The following is a 19,890-nucleotide window of genomic DNA, read 5'->3' as shown; positions in this document are numbered from 1 at the left end:
AGGAAGAATAGTAATGTGACCTTTTGAGATAGTTGGAGTTCACCTGTATTTAATCAACAAATACAATTGATTTTTATCTCTCCGGGTTTTATTTGTGTACCACTGTAGTGACATAGCCCTCTGAGGCTGGATTGTGTTAGTGTGTGTGTGTGTGTGTGTCTGTGTGCGTGTGTGTGTAAGATGGGTGGGGGGATGTCTTACAACCTCCTCATTCCTTGTTGAGTAGTAACCCAGAGCGGTGCTTTCATTTTCCTGTCATAACATATATTGATTTTTTTCCCCCCCCTACCCATGTGTGTGTGTGTGTGTGTGTGTGTGAGAGCTGTACCTGCAGACGCGTAGGTGTTTGTGCTCTAAGCGTTGGACTCTGATGGGTGGCTGTGCCTCCGTTCAGGTGGAGCTGACCGGCAGCAGCGTGTTCGACTACATCCACCCGGCGGACCATGTGGAGATGGCCGAGCGGCTGGGGATCAAGCCGCATCTGCGGGCCGAAGCCGGCTGCCACATGGCCCCCGACAGCGCCTCCAGCGCCGCCTCCACCTCTTCACTAGCCGGTACCCCTGAGCCTGGTACTTTTTGTCCCCGTAATAAGCAGCTAAATTTAGATTTTTGCCGTTTCCCTAAGCACAGTCTCTCGCCACGTAATAGAGCGGTGGTATTTTTTTTTTCTTTCTTTGTTTATCAGTCGTTAAAATGGTATTTTTTTTATCTCTGACAGCAGGTCCCTCCAGTCCTCATTCTGCTGCTGACGATCCTCCAGAACGTGGCTTTTTCATCCGGATGAAGTCCACACTCACCAAAAGAGGCCTGCATGTCAAATCCTCTGGATACAAGGTAGCTACGGAGGAATTCACCATAATCTGAAGATATTTATTCAGTAGGTAGGGGGTACAGTTTCAGACAGTTCATGACGTGCCTGTTGGCTGAAATAGAGGAAGTGCTGTTATTACCAGAGTTTTTGAACAATCTGGATTTTCTTGACTGGTTACAGATTTCCAGTTTTATTTTTTATTTTGTTTGATTTGCCATCTGCCGATTTACCAATTCTGATATTTTCAAGGATTATAACAAGTAAAAACAAAAAGCAAATGCTGCAGGTTATCTGATAGATGTGTTAGTATTGTATTCAAGATTAAATTACAAGCAGCCACATTTTTGCATTAAAGCTTATCATAGATTAAAGGACATGTCCATAACCTTTATCTCTTTTCTTTAATAAACTTAATGTGCATCGAAGTGGTTTTAGACTGAAAATAGTCAGAGATCTTAGTTTTTATGCTTTCTATAACTCGGGAGATGAATTTTGATTTTTCATTGTTCAACCTGCAGATCAGAGCCAATCTCTGGCAATGTGTGTGTGTTTTTTTGTTTTGTTTTGTTTTTTTCAGCATCCGTAGCATTTTCTTCAGCTATATGGAGCATAGAGGCCCCTGGGTAACTTTGCCCCCTCAACAATTCGTGCTCTCATTTTTACCCATGAGTTGCCATTTTGTCCTGTCCTAATTGCGTTTTGTACCTACAATAATTTCACACCCAGCTTACTCAGTTGTGGAAAAAATGCATTGACAGTCATAAAATGCTCACACAGTTTGCATAATTTAACTTAATAGTTTATTATTTTCAGCCTAGTTGCATTTATTTTGTTTGCGTGACAAAATAAGCCATTTTATCTTACGGATAAAATGTGGAACACACTAGTTGCATTTATTTGGTTCTCATCTTCGTTTGACCTTTTGAGTATTATGAAATATGACAGCTTGTTTCCCCTGATTAAGGAAAAGACGACTTCGTAATGACAGATATATTTTTTGTCCTACCGTCCCATAACTACGAGATAATTACAGAAGGCTGGTGCCAAACTTGGTGCCAAACATCCTGTGGCATCCTTTCAAAAGTAAAGTCAGCTATGACACAATAAATGAATGCTAATCAACAGTCTTAGGGTGAAATGAGTAGCACATACCTTATAATCCAGCTTCTTCTGTCCTACCTGTTGCTGCACACAACTGCTCAGCTGGCTGAAAGAAGGCAACGACAGATTTCCCTCCCTTTTAAATTCAAATTTGTCTTTTTGGAAATATTTATTTGGGGGGAAAACTGTCAAGTTGTAAAAAAATTAAAAAAGCATTGCCCATCACACTTTTTAGTTTACACTGTGATGAGCATCTTTTCTGTTTATTTATTCAAATAATTAATGTTCAAGCAAATGTTATGGACAACTTTTCTTATAATTATAATTATTATTAGGTCACTTTATCTTAACAAAAATAGGAAAACATTTTTCTGTTTTAAATCGAAACAGGAAGATAATCTTGTGCATTTTCATAAAACTATACTCTGACACTACAAAATCTATGAACATTTTACTTCAGGCAATCTCAGAGAATCCAGAGAATAAACAGCAGAGATGGAAAAAGCATAAAAATATTGTTGTCAAGCAAAAGTACAGTTACGTTGATAAAATTTTTACCTCGTAAAAGTTTAATTTAAATAAAAGTTACAAATTACAATACAATACAATACAAATTACAATCACAAGCAGCAGATAAAACTGGTACTATTGACATTTGATGTTTAAATATTGTACAGAATGTTTATTTGGTCACAGCACGGATTAACTTCCACCAATATTATGTTTACCTATTTTCGGTTGGATCAAAATCTCTAGATTTTGTCTCTTGCTGCCCAGAGTTTCACAGCAGTCTCGTTTCATGGCTCTGACCTTATCACACACTAAACCAGCTCACCTGGCAGAGTCCACCGCTCCCGCAGCTGTAATGTCAGACACCAGCTCCGTTCTTGTTTTGGTATTTTGTTTACAGCATTCACCCCGTCCAATTATTCAGTTCGATCTCCACTTGGATGTGTCGATGCGTTAGTGTGGCTCTGTTTTTAAGGACCGCGCTCTCTGCTTGTCAGGTCATCCACGTGACCGGTCGGATCCGCTGCCGGCCCGCACTCGTCCCGGGTTCCTCGCGCTCGGTCCGTCGCCCCATGGGCCTGGTGGCTCTCGCGCATACGCTCCCGCCCTCCACGCTCAACGAGGTCCGCATGGAGAGCAACATGTTTGTCTTCCGAGTGAACATGGACTTGCAGGTCACATATTGTGAAAACAGGTAGCTTATTTTATTATCATGAATTTTTGTGCGGACACTAAGCGCCACCGCACGTTTGTCCAATGTGTGGATTTTTGTTTTACGTAATTTTTTTCTTTCTGGAGTGTGCCCACATTCATGTTTTTTCATGAGCGGCTGGCAGAATCCCCAGCCAGCTGGTGGTTTTTAGAAAATACATCTGCTTCTGTTTAGTTGACAAATTAGTTTTTTTTTTCTTTGTTTTGTTTTTGTTTTTGTTTTTTTCATCCATTGCTCCACAGGATCTCAGAGTATATGGATCTGACCCCAGCGGAAGTGGTGGGACATACCTGTTATCATTTCGTCCATGTGGAAGATCTGGAAAACATCCGGCAGAGCCACGAGGACCGTGAGTCTCACACACATTTCCACATGCAGACAGCTTCTCTCACTAGTGATATCGAGATGCCGTAGGTGTGCGTTGTCTGGTTGTGCAAGGCGCCCTCTGCTGCCACGTTTCTGAACTAACCAACTTCTTCTTTCTCACCGTCAGTGCTGAGGAAAGGCCAGGTGGTGACGGGCTACTACCGCTGGCTTCAGAGGAGAGGAGGCTACCTGTGGATCCAGTCCACTGCCACCGTCTCCATCAATCACAAAGCCCCCCATGAGCGCAACGTCATCTGGGTGAACTACGTCCTGAGGTCGGTCCCGCAGCTGCTTATCAGATAAAGCTGTTTGTTACATGCGGACAATATTTTGCCCGTGTGAAGAAATCCTTTCGGGGTCTAGGGGGGAGAGAATAGGTGATGAAACATGCAGGGATTATTGGTGGAGATTTGGAGGTCACTGAGAAAGTACTGACTTCAAAGCATATTATTTCTGAGCTTGTTAATTCTGACAGCCTTAACACAAACTGTTGAAATAAAGCCCGACTTAGAAATATAAGTGCTTTCATTATTTTTAAGGATACCTGACGAGGAGAGAGAGAGAGAAAGGGCAAAGTGTTGGAGAAACCAGAAATTTATGGGTCTTTTTCCAAGTTCTCCCTTTTGTTTCTTCAGTCCACAGAATATTTTCCCAAAGGTCTTGTTAATTATGAAGATGCTCTCTAGCAAATGTGAGATAGCCCTTTACATCAGTCTTTTTATTATTGTTTAATTGTGATACTGGCACAAAATTCGGGCCTGGTCAGACTAAAGTTATTTGCTTGATCGTTGGGTCTGCTTGCATCTGTGCTGCTTTTAAAAAGTCTGCAATACGTAGATCACAGAGAAATCTAAACGAGAATGCATAATATGAAACTTTGTTAATCTACTTGTTCTATTCTATATAGAGGAGTAGGCAGCTTACCGTGTGGAATAAACAAAGACGGGTGCAGAAGTTTATTAGACTGTAACAAGTGCGATGCGCACGCAGCTCCGCTCCTATCAAGCACACATCCCAGATGATTTGCACTTGACTCACCCGGTGGCTACAACAAGTGGCAAAATAGAGCAGGAAGATTTTTAAACAAATCTAAAAACAGGAGAAGTTATACTGCTTACTAAGACTCTGCTCTATAAACTAAAATGTAATTAAAATAATATGTCGCTTCTACTTGGGGCTCTGGCCTATAATTAAATTTATAGGATCAGGTTCCGATACAATGCCTACAGGCTCAGGCCAAGTCAGGCTGGATTTTTCCTTGTCCCAGTCTAAACTTTACTCTTTATATGTTGTTCCTTTTGTCACAGTTTTGCTGCCATTTTTGGTGCTTTCTGTCCAGGGAAGTTTCATCACTGTTTCATGTTTTCTCCATGTATGGATAAAGTGGGCTACCGAATCATTTCTTCTTTCAAGAGCTACGTTTTAAAAATACAGAAAAGATTATTTTAAAAGTTACTTTGAATCAGTCAGTAAGGTGTCCTGGTAGTTTCTGTGGTGTGATCCAACATTATTAGTATGCAGCAATATAACAATGCCTTCTTGTTATTCAGCTCTGTTGCTCTGAATTAGCAGATATGATCCTATTGAAAAGCTTTTAGGCTGAAACGCAACATTTCAAATGTCTTCACCTTGTTTTTAAATATAAATTACCTTTTAAATGTTGTATTACTCTTGGTTATGTCTTAATGTATTTCATACATACACACAAGCGCATCCAGAGTAGCTAAATGCTGGCTCTACAGCGAGGCAGTCAGACAAAAACAAGAGGAGTAGGCTGAATTTCAATGCTAATTAGACTAAAGCTATATAATTAGTACAAATGGATGTCAGAATTTTAGGTCTGAATGGTGTTTTAGTTAATTAGTGTTGTAATTACAAGAGCTCATTAACTTCTCAAACAGCCTCCCCTCCTTGTCGGAGCTTAACTTTGTATAGGTGGGCTGCTAAATGGGACACCGTGTGCGTTTTTGTGTGCGTGGCGATGCGTATGTTTGTTTATTAAGGACTGTTTAAGGGGCCGGGGGTGTGTTAGGCAGAGGTTAGAAGCAGCTGAGGTAGTTTGGCTATTGGAGGCTGTTATTTGCCTGATTATATGTTGTGTTCCTGTCTCTAAGTATTCACTCAAAGTAGTGCTGTTGCTTTTTTTTTTTTTTTCCTACGTAAGTGGATTTAAGTGGTTGATCATTTGTTCGTCTCTCTCTCTCTCTCCTCTCTTTCCATCCAGTCGAACTGAGATGCCCGACACGCCCTTGGATCTGCTGCAGCTACCGGAGAGCATAAGAGCGGAGAGACTCCGAGTCAGCTCGTCCCCCACCGACGGCTCCCCGCAGGCCCGAGGTGGTGCACATTACTTGTCATGCGTGTGGAAAATACCACTTCCCTTCAAAAGTATTCACACTTTTGAGCGTTCTAGCTATTTGTCACGTTACAGCCACAAATGTCAAGGAGTTTCAATGGAATTTTATGTGACAGAGAAGCAAATACATAGTACAAATTTGTGACGTGGGAAGGAAATAAGTCTGAAAAGACGGCATGCATTTGTATTCAGCCTCCGTCTTATACCACTGAAAATCAAATCCAGAATCCAGGAACTGCTAAAATCTGATGCCACACCCTGTTTGTTTACATACAATGTGAAGAAGAAAATTCTTCTTCAGAGGTCCTATGTATATTCCAGGCACATAGTGCCATTTTATAGGTCATTTTTTTTACTTATTTAAGACAATTTTATTTATATAGCACATTTTCAGCAGGAAGGCATTTCAAAGCGCACAATCAATTAACAATCTTATCTTCAGTTGTTATAAAAATGCTGCCAAACATTTGACTTCGCAATTTAGCACTTTTGAAATTGGGCCTCTCTCTCTTTAAGAAGCTCCTGCTCTTTCTGACACTCCGCCTTCAGCATGATAACATTTCTCAGTTAAGCCTTTGACAACATTGTCAGCAGCGTTGCACTCAAAAGTAGTTTGAACGATGAGCTCAACACTTTAATAAGCATAGTCAGCTTGGCGCATGGAAGTGGCAGCGTCATGATGTGGGGATCTATTTCTTCAGCAGGGACAGGAACAGCAGCTTCAACCCATTTGACTCTGTGAAGTGCCTCCTCTCTTCATCGAAATTTCTTTTCCTGCTCAGGTCAGCCACCGGTGAAGACAGTCAGAAAGAGCGACCCTGACAGCAAAGGTAGAGAGAAATTCGCTGCCCCCGTCGTCCAATCAGAGGAAAGGAGGAAGCGCCTGCTGAGGTCCGACCACGAGGGAGCGCCTCCGGAGAGCCGCCGTCGCCTGGAGGAGCTCCGACACACGGAGGAAGTGGTGTCAGCCTCCTCAGACCTTGCAAGCGAAAGCGAGGGCGAGGAGGAGGAAGAGCCGGAGTGGGAGCAGGGGGGCGACAGCGACAGACTGAAGCAGGAAGACAGCGGGGGAGGGGGCAAGCAGGGCAGAGGAGGGGACGCCCCGACGGGAGGTGACAGAGTGGGCCGGGTGCACAACGGCCGGGCCGTCATCCAGCAGCTGAAGAACGTGGTGGCGCCGTCCACCCTGCCGCAAAGTCCCACCATCAAGACTGAACACGAAGTCCTGTCCACCGGAGGGCGCTGGGGGTCCCACACGCACGCCTCTCAGCCCCAGCCGACGCACGCACACACGCCGTCCAGCAGCCTGAACGGCGACAGCCCCACCACCCCGATCCCGGACTCCTCGTCCAGCAGCGAGGCGCCGCCAAAGGGCCTGTTCACCCCTCCGTCCCCCGCCCTGTCCCCCGCCATGTCCGTGTCTTCCCCACAGCCCCGTGAGGACAGGGCCGTCTCCGGGATAGTGAGCCGCGGCGCCGCGGCCGGCGGCACCGGAAACGGCCCCGACTTCGAGCTGCTCCAAAGACTGGCGGGCGGCGCGGCGGGACGGGTCCTCTTCCACCCCCTTGCCCTCGGCCCGCAGGGCCCTCAGAGCCTCTACGCCCCCAGCACCATCCGCTACGCTCCACCGGAGCTGCCCCCCTCCCACCACCACGGCGGGGGCCACGGCGACAGCCTGCAGCTACGCTCGGACCACCACAAGGGACCCCCACCGACCTTCTTCCCGCACTTACAGCGGCTGGCCGGGCTGCCACCCTTCAGCGGTTTCTCACCGTCTGACAGCCCCTTCTCTTCCGGCCTGCCTTTCTGTATGAACGGACTGAGGGGGGCCGCGGGCACGGAGGAAGACTGAGCCTCACCGGGGGAGAAGGAGAGAGGAGAAAATCAAAAATGAAGTGACATGACAGACCGAGAGACACTGCGAAAGGGCATGAAAGACAGAAATGGCCTCTGAGGACGTTACTAATTGGACAATGAGCTGAGTAACTGCAGTCTTGAAGAACGCGATACAAAAATCTACGGTGAACCAGTGACAGCAGCTCTGAGAGAAAACCGAACACGGACACTTTTGATTGGCTGTCCCTGAAGACGTCTCATTTCCGCAACAGTACAGAACTCTGCTCTGTCCTTCTCTAGACGACCGCGTTGCTTTCTGTGTCTCTTCCACTTTGGAGAAGCCATACTGTACATAGCTACGAACGAAACCACGAAGACCCTCAGCTTACATCCATGTCACTTTTACTCCAGTTAAACCAGTAGGAGGAGGAGGAGGACTCTTGCCAGGGAGGGGACGAAAAGAGACGTTTGGAGTAAAATGTTTTTATCATTGCAGTATTATAAAAGTATCTCTACCACTGGGTTTCCCTTAATATAGATAGAGATGACCTTTTGATGTTTTATATCGGATCTCTGAAAGATATTACAGGAGTGTTCATCAGTCAGCCATACTTAAAGCACAGTGTTGGGACAAAGCCGTGAGTAACGTGGTCCCAGACATTCCAGTATTATATATAGAGTGGAAAACTGCATCACAGACAGTTGTCGTTTGAATATAAGATGGTAATTTGTTTGACTAAGTGTTAATTATAGTATATCCTTTATGAAGCTGAGGTTGTGTTTGTGTATGAAAGCCATACCGTTTCTTTTTATTGTTTTTTTTTTAAACATTAATTCATTGATGTAGGATCTTTGTTTCCAAACAAATTAACATAGTTTTATTGGATGTGAACTGTCATCCATTTTTCTTTTTTCTTTTCTTTTCTGTTTTTTTTTTTTTTGAAAAAGTATATTTCTGAGAATGTTTAGAGGAGGACGTGGTGCAGGACAGAAGTGTTTTTGTCACCTGGACCTCTTGTGTTTTTTATGAGCACTTACTGAAATTTGTTCCAGTGTGAACTCAATGCACTTGGTGACTCGGATGTTTGATCCTGTTAAAACAGAAAAACAACAGAAGTGGTCGTTAATAATATAGACTGACTACAGAGCACTGACGGGGGGAGGAGGGGCGGCGGTGTTTGTGTTTAAAAAAAAAAAAAAGACAGGTCGATAAATAGACCCTTGTGGTCATTAAAATATGACCATTTGGGGTCGATAAAACAAAACTGTCAACTCGGTATAGGGTTTTAAATTAAAGTAGGGAAACGGGGCTCTCGGCGTTAATTAGCATCTCCGGTAAAGATGTGCATGTGAAGTCATCTTTTATTGCAGCGGCATATAAAGCCGCAATAAATACCTGCTTTTAATTTGAATGCTAATATTCAGAGAGTATTAAATACAAAACGCCCGACGTTGTGAAGTTATCATTCGCCACAATTAGTGGCGACAGAATAAATGCGACAAAAGCAGCAAACAAAAACGCTTTCTCCCCTTTTTTGAAATTTGTAAGATCACAAAGCGACTGTTGGGTTTGGGGCGCTCAATAGAAGAACACTCCTGTTGCTGCACACTGCTGATCAGCTGGCTGAAAAGTAGGCTGCTACACTTTGCTCACCGTTACAGGGATGACAGATTCAGCTAATACACACAAGAATATTTACACATGAAAGTGGAGAAAAATGGACAATCATCATTCTGCATAAACTAAACGATCGTCACACATGACTAATGTCAAAATACTGAAATTGGAGTCACAAAAAGGTGGAATAAATGCTTCATAGTGAGAAAAAATGGTCGAATATTCTATGCAGTAAGCACCTGAATACTAATACTAAATTTAGCTGGTCAGTTTGCTTTAGTTTACGTATCAAAATTGGAGTGAAACAACACATTTTGCGGATACCACAGCTAGAATTTAAGTATCAGTGGATTACATAAAATTAAAAGGGTTAGGCAATTAATCAGTGTTTTATGTATTCTCCCACCAACCCACATGTGCAAGGGATTTATGTAAATTATTAGGTAAATTATGACGCCGTAGTGTTAGTTTTCCTCTTTTACTGAAAGGGATTTGGAGATTTACATAAAACTCCAGAGAGACGAGCTAATCAGGTACATGTGCTATAAAAAGACGTGTAAATGCTGGATCATCAAAATGGAAAAAGAAAGTTTAAAAAAGAACAATGTGGTTTAAAAACTGTTAGAATTACACACTGGCCCACGCTGATTAAGTCATTTTAAACGATAATCTATAATCTATTCCTGGGTTAAACGTACAATGCAACATTGAGACCCAATTTCTCTTTGCTACTTTCTAAAAGGGAAAAGACAGGAGAATGTTCAGTAAAGCAGGGAAATGGAAAAAAAAAAAAGGAAAAGCTTCTCACCTAAACTTTCCCACAGTCAGAGCAAGGATTAAAAAGTTTACCTGAAACAAAACTAAGCTGCTCATCTTGCCACCATGTACAGTTAGCAGGATGCTAAAGGATAACTTACAGTTTTTCATTTGTGCAACGAAAGATGAATTCATTTTAAGCCTCTTTACACATCTTTATCAAGGATGCCAATAAATGTTGCGGGTGGCTCAAAGTGCAAAACAAGAAAACAAAAAAGTTTGCTTTTTACTAATTAAAATACTTTTCAAGTTCGAGAAAAAGGCATTTTCTACTTTTCAATTTGTGCTCGTGCCAAACGACGACGCTCGAGATCGAAGAGTGTGCAATTTGAAAACATTAAAATCCTAAAGTTTGACATTTTTCACAAAAAGAATCTCTGCAATAATGCGTCCAGTACTTAACGCATTAAGTACTCCGTAAATTATATATATATAAAAAATATGAACTAAAAAATTGTTTCTTAGCACTTTGGAATGAGGTCTTTTTGCACCTAAAACACAGGGAAAAAAAATGTCAAAAGCTTGGAATATTGGGGGGCTTTTTTCTTTTTCTTTTGCCTTCACAATGAGATTATAGTTTAGTCTCCGCTGAGGATTTAGTTCACACACAAACCTGATGCTCCCGGTCCAATGCTTGGGGAGGGAGAAACCGTTCAATCTGCTGTGTGCAATACACGCATATGATGTAACCGTCACACATGCCGAGTGTGGGAGCGCACTTGTTCTCGGATGTTTACCGGTGTAAAACTGCGAGTGTGGATGCGGTTCTGAGTGTGTGTTTGTTTGTTTGTGTGTGTGTGTGTGTGGGTGTCTTTTTGTTTCGGTCTTTTGTTCTCGTTGTTGCCGAATTTAAAACAAAAAAAGATGGAAAGAAAGTTAAAAAAAAAAAAAAGCTAACCCCTATGCCCATCACTGTGAATCTAACATTATCCTTCTCACATGTTTGTGAATATGTCAGCCGCCAACCATCGAAGAAAATGAACAAATGTAAAGAGCAAAAAAAAAGAAAAAAAAATGATGCAGATGACGATAACAATAAAATATTCCAGTAGAGGAGCACAAGTATAGATTTTGTCGTATTTTCTTCACTTCCTGTGCATATTTCAACCTAATTAGAGTCTGAAGTTTATTAAAGCCTGGCAGACACTTTAGAGATAAGCATGGCTTGTTCCTCATTCATATTCGCATTTTTGCAAATTTGTCATTTTTCAACACACATCCTTATGAAGGGTTTAACAGGATATATGACGCTGCTTTCTAGCACATTTACACTCCCTTAAAAATATTTATTTTCTTTCAGATTTGTCACATTTTATGTAACAACCTTGACCATATTACACTTTGATTTGATGTTGGCAGGCAAACAAAAACACATGATACAGATTTTATAATTATGAAGAGCAGGGGAATTTGTTCCATGGTTTTTAAATTGTATATTTTTTCTATTACAAATCAAACATAAATAAATTAGTGTACACTGGCATTCACCATGTTTTTACTATATTTTGTAGAACAACCATTCTCAAAATTACAGCTGCGAGTATTTTAGGGTGATTTTCTTTTTGCTTTCAGCATCTACAGTCTTTTTTTTTTATCAGTTCTTCTTACAGCAGTTCAAGCTTAGAGCATTTATGAAGTTTGGTTTCCAAGTCTTGCCAATAATTCTTAATTTGATTAAGGTCAAAGACATCCTGTTTCTGCCAAAGCATGATGCTGCCATCTTCTATAACTTAGTGAAGTTTACCAATTTAAATTTAGACCAGAAAGTTTAATTTTAGTCTTAGTTCACTTGTTTGCTGTATCTCCTACAGTTTGTGAAAAACTGATGATGTTGGCTTTCAATTCACAGAAAAGCATCAACTTGTTGCTTTATTAATTACAATCAGAGTAAAGTTTATCATGAAGGCCTTCACAGAACAGCAGCTTTTATACGGAGAGTATCACACACCGACCCTCTTTACTAATTAACCGACTTCTCAAGGTGATTATTTAATAGATTTTATTTTAAGGTACCAGAGTAAAGGGGGGAAGGAGTTGAACATAAATCCACGCCAAACTTTTCTCATTGCTATTTATAAGAAGCCATGTCTCATTTTCCTGACATTTCCAGTTATGCTTGACGTCGAGTTGATAAAATCTCCTTTGAGGTTTTCAGCTAGTTAACAAAATGTGAGAAAGCGCAAACAAAACAACACATGCAAACAAACAGGAGGGGGGAAGAAAAGTATATACGGAGAATATTCGTGTTGCTCCATATGCATGTCCGTGTATTATTAAAAGACCAAGTGGACAATCTTTTTATTTCCCTAAAGTGGACAAAACAATATAAATCCTTAATAAAAGGGCAGCATGTGGAGCAGGTGGGAGCAACCCCCTGGCAGGGCATCGCCCGAGAGCTCCGGATGCAGGAAACACTCGGCCGCAAATTGGTTTGGAAATGAACACAAAGGCGTCTCACTTATGAGAAACTATATATGCAGGCACGCGTCGCAATGTATGCATGCGTGCGCGTGCGGCCGCGCGCACGCTTTGCATGCGTCCTGCTGAATGCGTTATGTGTGTGTTGTCTGAAGCAGCCCCAGGGAGGGGCTCTGACATTGAAGACGGGTTAAATCCTGTTTTACATTCAAGTGGCAGGCCCTAGTTCATTAGAGTGAGGATCATTCCTCCTCAAGACCAAAGGAAGCGCATACTAAACAAGAGCAGTTGTTGGGGAGAAAATGCCATTGTACGTGCAGAAGTGTATGCACTGTATGTGTGTGTGTGTGTGTGTGTGTGTGTGTGTGTGTGTGTGTCGGGGGGGCGGGTTGCAAAGCAACTTTTCCTCTTTGTCTTATAGCGTCTTTATAAAGTGAGGAAAAGGTGTGGTTTGTGCAACTGAAACCGTTGCGTGCCGTTTGCGTGTGTGTGTGTGTGTGTGTGTGTGTGTGCGCGCGCGCCAGCGTAAGTCATGACAGCCTTCCCCTCCCCCCCGACTCGTCTTCAGCTCAGGCTGTCATTGAGTCACCCGAACGCCCTCTCTGTCACTAACTTTGATGGCTTATCTTACCCCCTGAATTAGAGTCGTGCTCCCGGGGGAAATACCTCAGCACATGTAAATGCATTTGAAAAAGTAAAAATATGAGAGGGAATAATAAAGCGAGGCATTGCGGGGAGACAGTTTCTGCCTTGCGTGGGAGTTACACTCCTTGTCCTTCATTCTTCCTCTTTTTTATATATATATATATATATATATATATATACTCGTAAGGTTTTCATCTTAGTCACCGTTTTCCCCCAACCAGCCTCTCCTCAGACAAATTTAAACTTCACTCCGTCTGAAGCCAGATCCTTTGATCCGTGTGTATGATATTTAACACCTGAGAGCGGACGAGCCGGCTGCTTTTTCGAAATAAAGCAAAGGTGGTGAACCCAACTTTTCAGGGCTGAGGGGCCGTTAATGTGAAATTGAGGTTTTTGGAAATTGCATGAGGAGGCCGGGACTCACGGCCGGTTGTGTTCGGCTGTTCAGGGTCTCGGATAGATGGTGTTTGTCAGTGAGGCCGCGTCTCCTGCCTCTGGGCACCCTGCCCTTTAGACGCGCCAGGCCTCAGGAGCCTCCTGCATGCCAAACAGACCTGTGCAGTCAGATGCAGCCACAGAAGAGAGAGGAGGAGGAGGAGGAGGAGGAGGAGGAGGAGGGGTGGGCGATCGGACGTGAGGAGAGACAAGTCCAAGGCGAAAAGGGTATGGAGGAGGGATCTGAGGAGGAGGGCCCGGCAGAGGAATCAGGGTGGTGGTCACAGCACAGCACAGCCTTCAGTCGGACCTCGAATGTGAAATCCAGCAACACTGAAAACACTTAGCAGAGGTGAGAATAGGTGAGAGAAAGGAGAGGAAGACAGGGAGCTGGTGAGGTGAGTCTAAACAGCAACGCTGTGTGTCGATGGCTGGGAGATTTCACAAACCTTTGCCCTAACCCAGTCAGAGATGGGTATCACAGACAAAGCCCACCCTGCCCAACTCCAGTACTCTCTCTCTCACACACACACACACACACAGCTACATGCTGCTCATTTCGTCTCATATACATGCGCGCAGATGAGGAGCTCATTATAAGAATTATGCATGTACAGAAAACACAGTTTGTACATCTTTTGACTCCCACTGCAGCAGGAGCATCTACTGACTCTGCATTTACCCATTATCTTCAGCCTCATTTGCAAAATTAAAAAAACAAAAAGAAAAAAAAAAAACACGACAGCCCCTTACGATGCATTGATTTTAAGCAGAACTTGTTCAAACCTCATCTCGAGAAGTTTACGTGTCTTTGGCGAAGCTTTCATTTTCAGTGATAATATAATATGAATATAATGCAAATGCTGCTTCTGCTGAGGAATAAATCAGGATATTCCAACAGTTATTCTCACTTAAAATGGTTTAAAATACACCATCACATCATATGACATCAAATTAGATGCACATGATTAAATGATATGGATTTTTTTAGGTTTGGCAGGAGTTACTGGTAGCGTTGTAATTGCAACAATAATTTCCTGTTGGACTGTTTTCTTTTACGGGGAGTTTCTCTTTCAAATAAAACAATATGAACATGGTGACGGCAGGATCACACTTTGGACTATTAATGCTTCATCGAAGGAAAATTAAAGTTTTGCAATGGCCCATTCAAAGTCTAAACCTAAATGTTATCACTTTAGTAAGGATGTGCACGATACTTACATCCATCACATCATGTACCTGCTGTTCCCAAGTGGTAAAGCTAACGTTAACCTTTATTAAAATTGCAATTACCTAAGCATGCTAAAGTTGTGGTCTTTTTAGAAGTTTGATTTAGATTCACTGTGGGCAACTCAAAAGAAAAGCAATTAAATCGAGAAGAGAGAAAGAAATAAAGAAAGAAAAGCTGGAACTTTAGCAGCAATCTTCAACTGGCTGCGAGACAGGGGGTTTTCAAACAGCCCTTAATACCTTGGGAAATACCTATTTTTAAGGATGAGAAAAGCAGTTACCTGAATAAACAGAAGATGAAATGACTGAATGCTCGAGACTCTCAGAGAGGCTTAGGTCTGTTGGTGGAGTTAATGGCTGGATTAAGCCAGTGCTGGGGAGGAGGGCAGCGCTAATGCATTCACTCTGCTTCCCTGCAGCAAAATGTGAGTGCAGTGATCAAGAAGGTTAATTAAATAATTATACTAATTAAATATAAAGCAGTATAATTGTTTTAGTAATAGACTAATCTGCCATCAGTTTTGTCAGCCAGGTTTCTGGATTGTAAAAAAAAAAAAAAAAAAATCAGGGGGAATATCAAATTAGAAGATGTAGGGGGTAGAGGGAGGACATATCAAAGTGTAATCCAAAAAATATTTGGTCAATTGGAGATCTATTCTTTAATATTTCACATATATGATTAGATAAATTTTGCACAAACTACCTCACTTTAATACATTTAGATCATTTTCTTATTTGACAATGTAGCAGCTAAAGCTAGCTACCTCTTTTCATAATTTCTACGCGTCTTTACCTCTACTGACTAAATTTAGTACAAAATTTAAAGCATTTGTGACACTTGTTCTTATTTCAGCAACAGTATGCAGTTTTACAGTTTACTCCGGATCTATCTTATTAGACACTTCAAGTGAAACCAAAGCTTGCTGCCGCTAACGCTAAGCTAACAGTAATTCAACAAAGTTTTCCACTTGTGAAAAGTTATTTTTACTGTTTTGAGTAGAGAATAGAGCATGGAGTGGTATAAAGCTTTACACCAGTCTTTGTTTTTTGTCACAGCAGCTGTACAAATGACTTTATAGTATTATGAATACATTAGTTAATGTAGCTCAATGCTACACTAGCTAATGTAGCATTAGTTAATGCTACAATAGACCAGGCTGGACATACTAACATCAGGGTTTATATTTGACAAGATAGCTGATAAATAAGGTTTACAAAATGCGAGATCCGCCGTAGTGTGTGGTTTTGATCACCTAAGAAATCAACCATGTTTCAAAAGAAGGGCTTAATACCTCAAATGTGAATATCCCACTGGGGATTTATCAGAAAAAAATCCAACACTGATGCTGGGTGTCACTACAGATTTCCTCTGGTTTTATTATTGTATGCACTGTGGTGCACATAAGTAAACGATAGTAAACCCCCGATCTCCACAAACAAATTCAATATAATTACCAGCATCAACTCCTTGCGTCCATTAAAACTGAACTTATAGACATAACCTGAAAACAGAAGATTCACTGTAAAGAGTTTTTGGATATAGTTTGGTACTATACATGATTTAAAAAAATAAAATAAAATACAGAACAAAATACATAAACACAGAGAGAACTGTGAAAAAATATCCTGTTTCCAAACAGTTTTAAGGAAGTATATTGACAAAAATCAAAGCTTTGACAAAAGTGCTGTTGCAGTGGTAAAATATTTTTTTTTAAACTTAAGCCCTCAGTGTCATTTTCTCAGATTAATTAAAAAAAACCTTTTGAGACAAAACAACTGTCATTCCCTGTTATTTTGAAGACTTTTTTTTTAAAGTGAACGGTCAGCCTTGATTCTAGTGATCAGGTTGATAAGACAGTCTGCAAAGAAGAGAGGAGACCGTCTGACTACAGTGGCACAAAAAGTAAATCATAAGCATCAAATTAAAAAAAAAAAAAAAAACAGATGAACATTTTTAGATGAACTAAAGGAGCTTTTGGGAAAAAAAAACATGTTTATTCAGCAAATAAACAGATTTTACACAATTTTCAGCATCTTTAAATGTTTTTTAAAAAAAAGTTAAAAGTTTTTCTTCACCTGAATAATTTTTTATAACAACAGATGACAGGCTTGCATTTTTTAAGCTCACAGTCTGCACATGAACATATATGCATTTTGCACAGACATACAAATAAGAGAAATCCTGAATCAGAGCATCAAGGAAAAAAAAAAAAAAAAAACCCACACACACACTACTGAGCATTCCTGGAAGATCGCTATTTGTTTTGGCCCTTGCTGCCACTGTCCTCACTGTCCTGGGAGCCTCTGTGACCTCGCTGCTCCCTCCTCTCGCGGCACTGCCGGCACTCTCCGTCGTCCTCCCCGCCGTCCCCCTCCTCGTCCTCGTGGATGATCTCCACCTCCAGGCGGCCGATGTACAGCGATACGGCGCAGAGCCAGAAGAGGGCGGCGGTGGTCACCACGGTGCCCTGGAGCAGCAGAGCTGGCACCGACAGCAGCATCAGCCTCCGCAGGGCGAAGAGGCTGCCAACGTAGGACGCGCCGCCAAACGACACGCAGACGCCTCCCAGGATGAAGAAGGCTGCGCGGAAACACATCGGCATGCTGTTACTGGAGTCACTCAGGAAGTGTCTGCAAAGGGGTTTTTTTGTTGGTTTTGAAACCGATGATGAGGGATCAAAAATAGTTGAATGATTTAAAAAAAAAAAAAAAAAGATCTGCACGTAATATTGAATCCCAGAAACGCACATCAGTGATTAATACTAAAAAAAAAAACACAAGGCCTTGACTCCGTTTCACTCTTGATGATTTCAGTCAGAAATCCTTGAGAAATTGTGAAGACCAAAAACTCCAGCTGCTGCATCAAATATCTGACACAATGTTTCATCTGAACACCATCGATTTTACAGCAGAGAGAGAAAAGCTGTTTTCCTTCTTTCTCATTAACAACATTTTTCGAAGGGAATTATTTATTTTTAATAAACCGCAGCCCAGTTAGATCTATTAGTTTTGAAGAATTTAACACTACAGCAACCTTCAGTTTCTATAAACATGATTGACTGTGCAATACATTAGATAGAAATGAATGTAATGACAAGTAAATGTATTTTAACTTAAGACAAAGTACAATAAATACAATTACTGCCACTCCTGGAATAGAAATGAAGGTTTCCACATAATCTGGAAAAGTCAACAATGTGACTCAGGTGTGAATGAATGTATTTCTAGCCATCTCGTTGTCTAAATACGTATTCTTTAGGTCCTTTCTTCTCTCCTGTCTTGCTTTCTTTCCTTGATTTCTTTCTGCTTTGTTTCCTTCTGTCCTCCTTTGTGTCCTTCCTACCTTCGCTTCCTTAGTTCCCTTCACTTTTCCAAACAGTTATCACCTTACATTAACATTTTACAGCCTTACAGATCATGGAATTCAAATTCAGCCAAGATGGCGGATATACAGGCTATCACTAGAGCTTGTGATGCGATTTTAACATATATAAAACATGTCAGGACAGCTTCTGGTGATCAAAGTTATGCCTAATTTAGGTCATTTAGAGAGGTAAATATGTCACCTTTGGCTATACATAAGTTTTACGGCCATTTTTAAATCTCTGATAAACGTGTTGGTCTTTTAAAAGTACTTTGTCAAGTTTGTAGAAAGACTCCACTTGATGTCTCCCGTTTTGTGGCACAGCGAGCATCGTCAGGGCAAAATGCCTCCAAACAACACGTTCGCTTTGCATTTTCCTCTAATTAAGGTTGCAAAGTCTCTTCTCTGGATGTCCCTCCTGTTACGGGAGTTTAAACCTTCCAGCTCACTGTTTGGACTGTGAGCCATGGTGGTTCAGTTCAGCCTCTGTAGGGAGGAAAGAGGCTTTTCTCTTTCTTTTTTATTCTCTTTACTACTCCCTCAATACTCTGCGATTTAAGCTTGAGTAAACTCGTACCGTATCCCGCTTCCCGTCCCACTTCACTCTGGACAAAAGCGATGACTCCAATCCCAGTCGCCAGCAAGCCGTTCCTGAACCACGACAGGAACCCTGCGAAACCACGAAGAGACGTTACAGACCGACAGCGCATCACACACACACACGCACACACACACACCTACACACACACACACACACACACACACACACAGTCTGCTCCTTTCACACACCAAGTAGGTCTGGCCACAGTTTAAACAAGTTAGTGAAAAGCTCAAGAACGTTGAAGTTTTACACAGAGAGTTCCTACACACACCCCAAATTTTAGATGTTATTTTTTATTTTTTTTTTTACAGATTTTAAATTTAATCATCTGTATGTTCAATAAATCATATATAAAACTCTGATCAGTCTATTCTAGTAGTGGGGTTGTTGTTATTTGGTAAGGTTAATAAGCCCTAGATCAATGCATATAACACAGAATTATTCAACAATAAATAGATTTAAATTTATCTCAACTAATGTCCATTTATGGCTCCACAACTATGGCCCTACTCAATCTATATTACTGTTTTAAAGCTATTTTATTGTTCAGTCCTAGTATTTCTACCTAAATATTTTTTTCCAGTTTTGTTAATAAATGTGGTTACCCAAAAAGTATTGAATTTTATGGGGAACTAAAAATAAGTCAAACTAGTCAATATCTTTGTCAAACTCATGGAAAATAAAATAAAAAAGGGTCCATATTTAATAGATATTAATGCATTCTTTGGAAAATTCAGATTTTTGTTAATCAAACAGAAAACAGAATAAAGTCTGGAAGCTTCTTCCCTGCCCCCACTACTCATTCAGCTCTTCCTGAGCTTGTCAGACTGCATAGAAACCCGACACATGTGAACACCGACAGCCAGTTCCACATCAAGTTAAGCTGAATTTCTGACTAAACTGCAGATGCTCAGCAACCAAAGTAAGAGAAAGATAAAGAAAAAGACTCAGATCTTCCTGATCCTTCCAGAAAAAGAAATGGAAAGTGACAACACAGTCAAAAAAAAAAAAAAAAAAAAAAAAAAAAAAAAAAAAAAAATAAAAAAAAATTAAAAAAACAAAAAAAAAAAA

General features: G+C 41.2%; 2 protein-coding genes across 8 annotated transcripts in view; one reads left to right on the top strand and one right to left on the bottom strand.

Annotated features, from left to right (window-relative positions):
* npas1 (neuronal PAS domain protein 1) overlaps positions 1 to 10,991 on the top strand; it is a 33,414-nt gene extending 22,423 nt beyond the window's left edge. For 2 of the 5 annotated variants that reach the window (XM_015042908.1, XM_015042907.1), the window contains exons 6-12: positions 395 to 569; positions 719 to 834; positions 2,920 to 3,116; positions 3,377 to 3,483; positions 3,628 to 3,775; positions 5,725 to 5,837; positions 6,639 to 10,991. In XM_015042908.1, the coding sequence (XP_014898394.1) occupies positions 395 to 569; positions 719 to 834; positions 2,920 to 3,116; positions 3,377 to 3,483; positions 3,628 to 3,775; positions 5,725 to 5,837; positions 6,639 to 7,708 (1,926 nt within the window). In that variant the 3' untranslated portion in view covers positions 7,709 to 10,991. The remainder of the gene's footprint in view (positions 1 to 394; positions 570 to 718; positions 835 to 2,919; positions 3,117 to 3,376; positions 3,484 to 3,627; positions 3,776 to 5,724; positions 5,838 to 6,638) is intronic. The other 3 variants (XM_015042912.1, XM_015042911.1, XM_015042910.1) reach the window with 3 other exon arrangements.
* tmem160 (transmembrane protein 160) overlaps positions 1 to 19,890 on the bottom strand; it is a 30,818-nt gene that overhangs the window by 6,129 nt on the left and 4,799 nt on the right. Inside the window, exons 3-4 of one of the 3 annotated variants that reach the window (XM_015042914.1) lie at positions 18,796 to 18,888; positions 17,076 to 17,435 (exon numbers count right to left, since the gene is read on the bottom strand). In XM_015042914.1, coding sequence (XP_014898400.1) covers positions 17,110 to 17,435; positions 18,796 to 18,888 — 419 coding nt within the window. In that variant the 3' untranslated portion in view covers positions 17,076 to 17,109. Of the gene's footprint in view, positions 1 to 16,156; positions 17,436 to 18,795; positions 18,889 to 19,890 lie in introns of those variants that run through there. The other 2 variants (XM_015042915.1, XM_015042913.1) reach the window with 2 other exon arrangements.

This window comes from Poecilia latipinna, unplaced genomic scaffold, assembly GCF_001443285.1.
Source record: "Poecilia latipinna isolate Pla-1442-1.1 unplaced genomic scaffold, P_latipinna-1.0 Scaffold607, whole genome shotgun sequence".
Classification (NCBI taxonomy): Eukaryota; Metazoa; Chordata; class Actinopteri; order Cyprinodontiformes; family Poeciliidae; genus Poecilia; species Poecilia latipinna.
The sequence above is the reverse complement of the archived record's forward strand: the minus strand, read 5'-3'. Positions and strand labels throughout refer to the sequence as shown.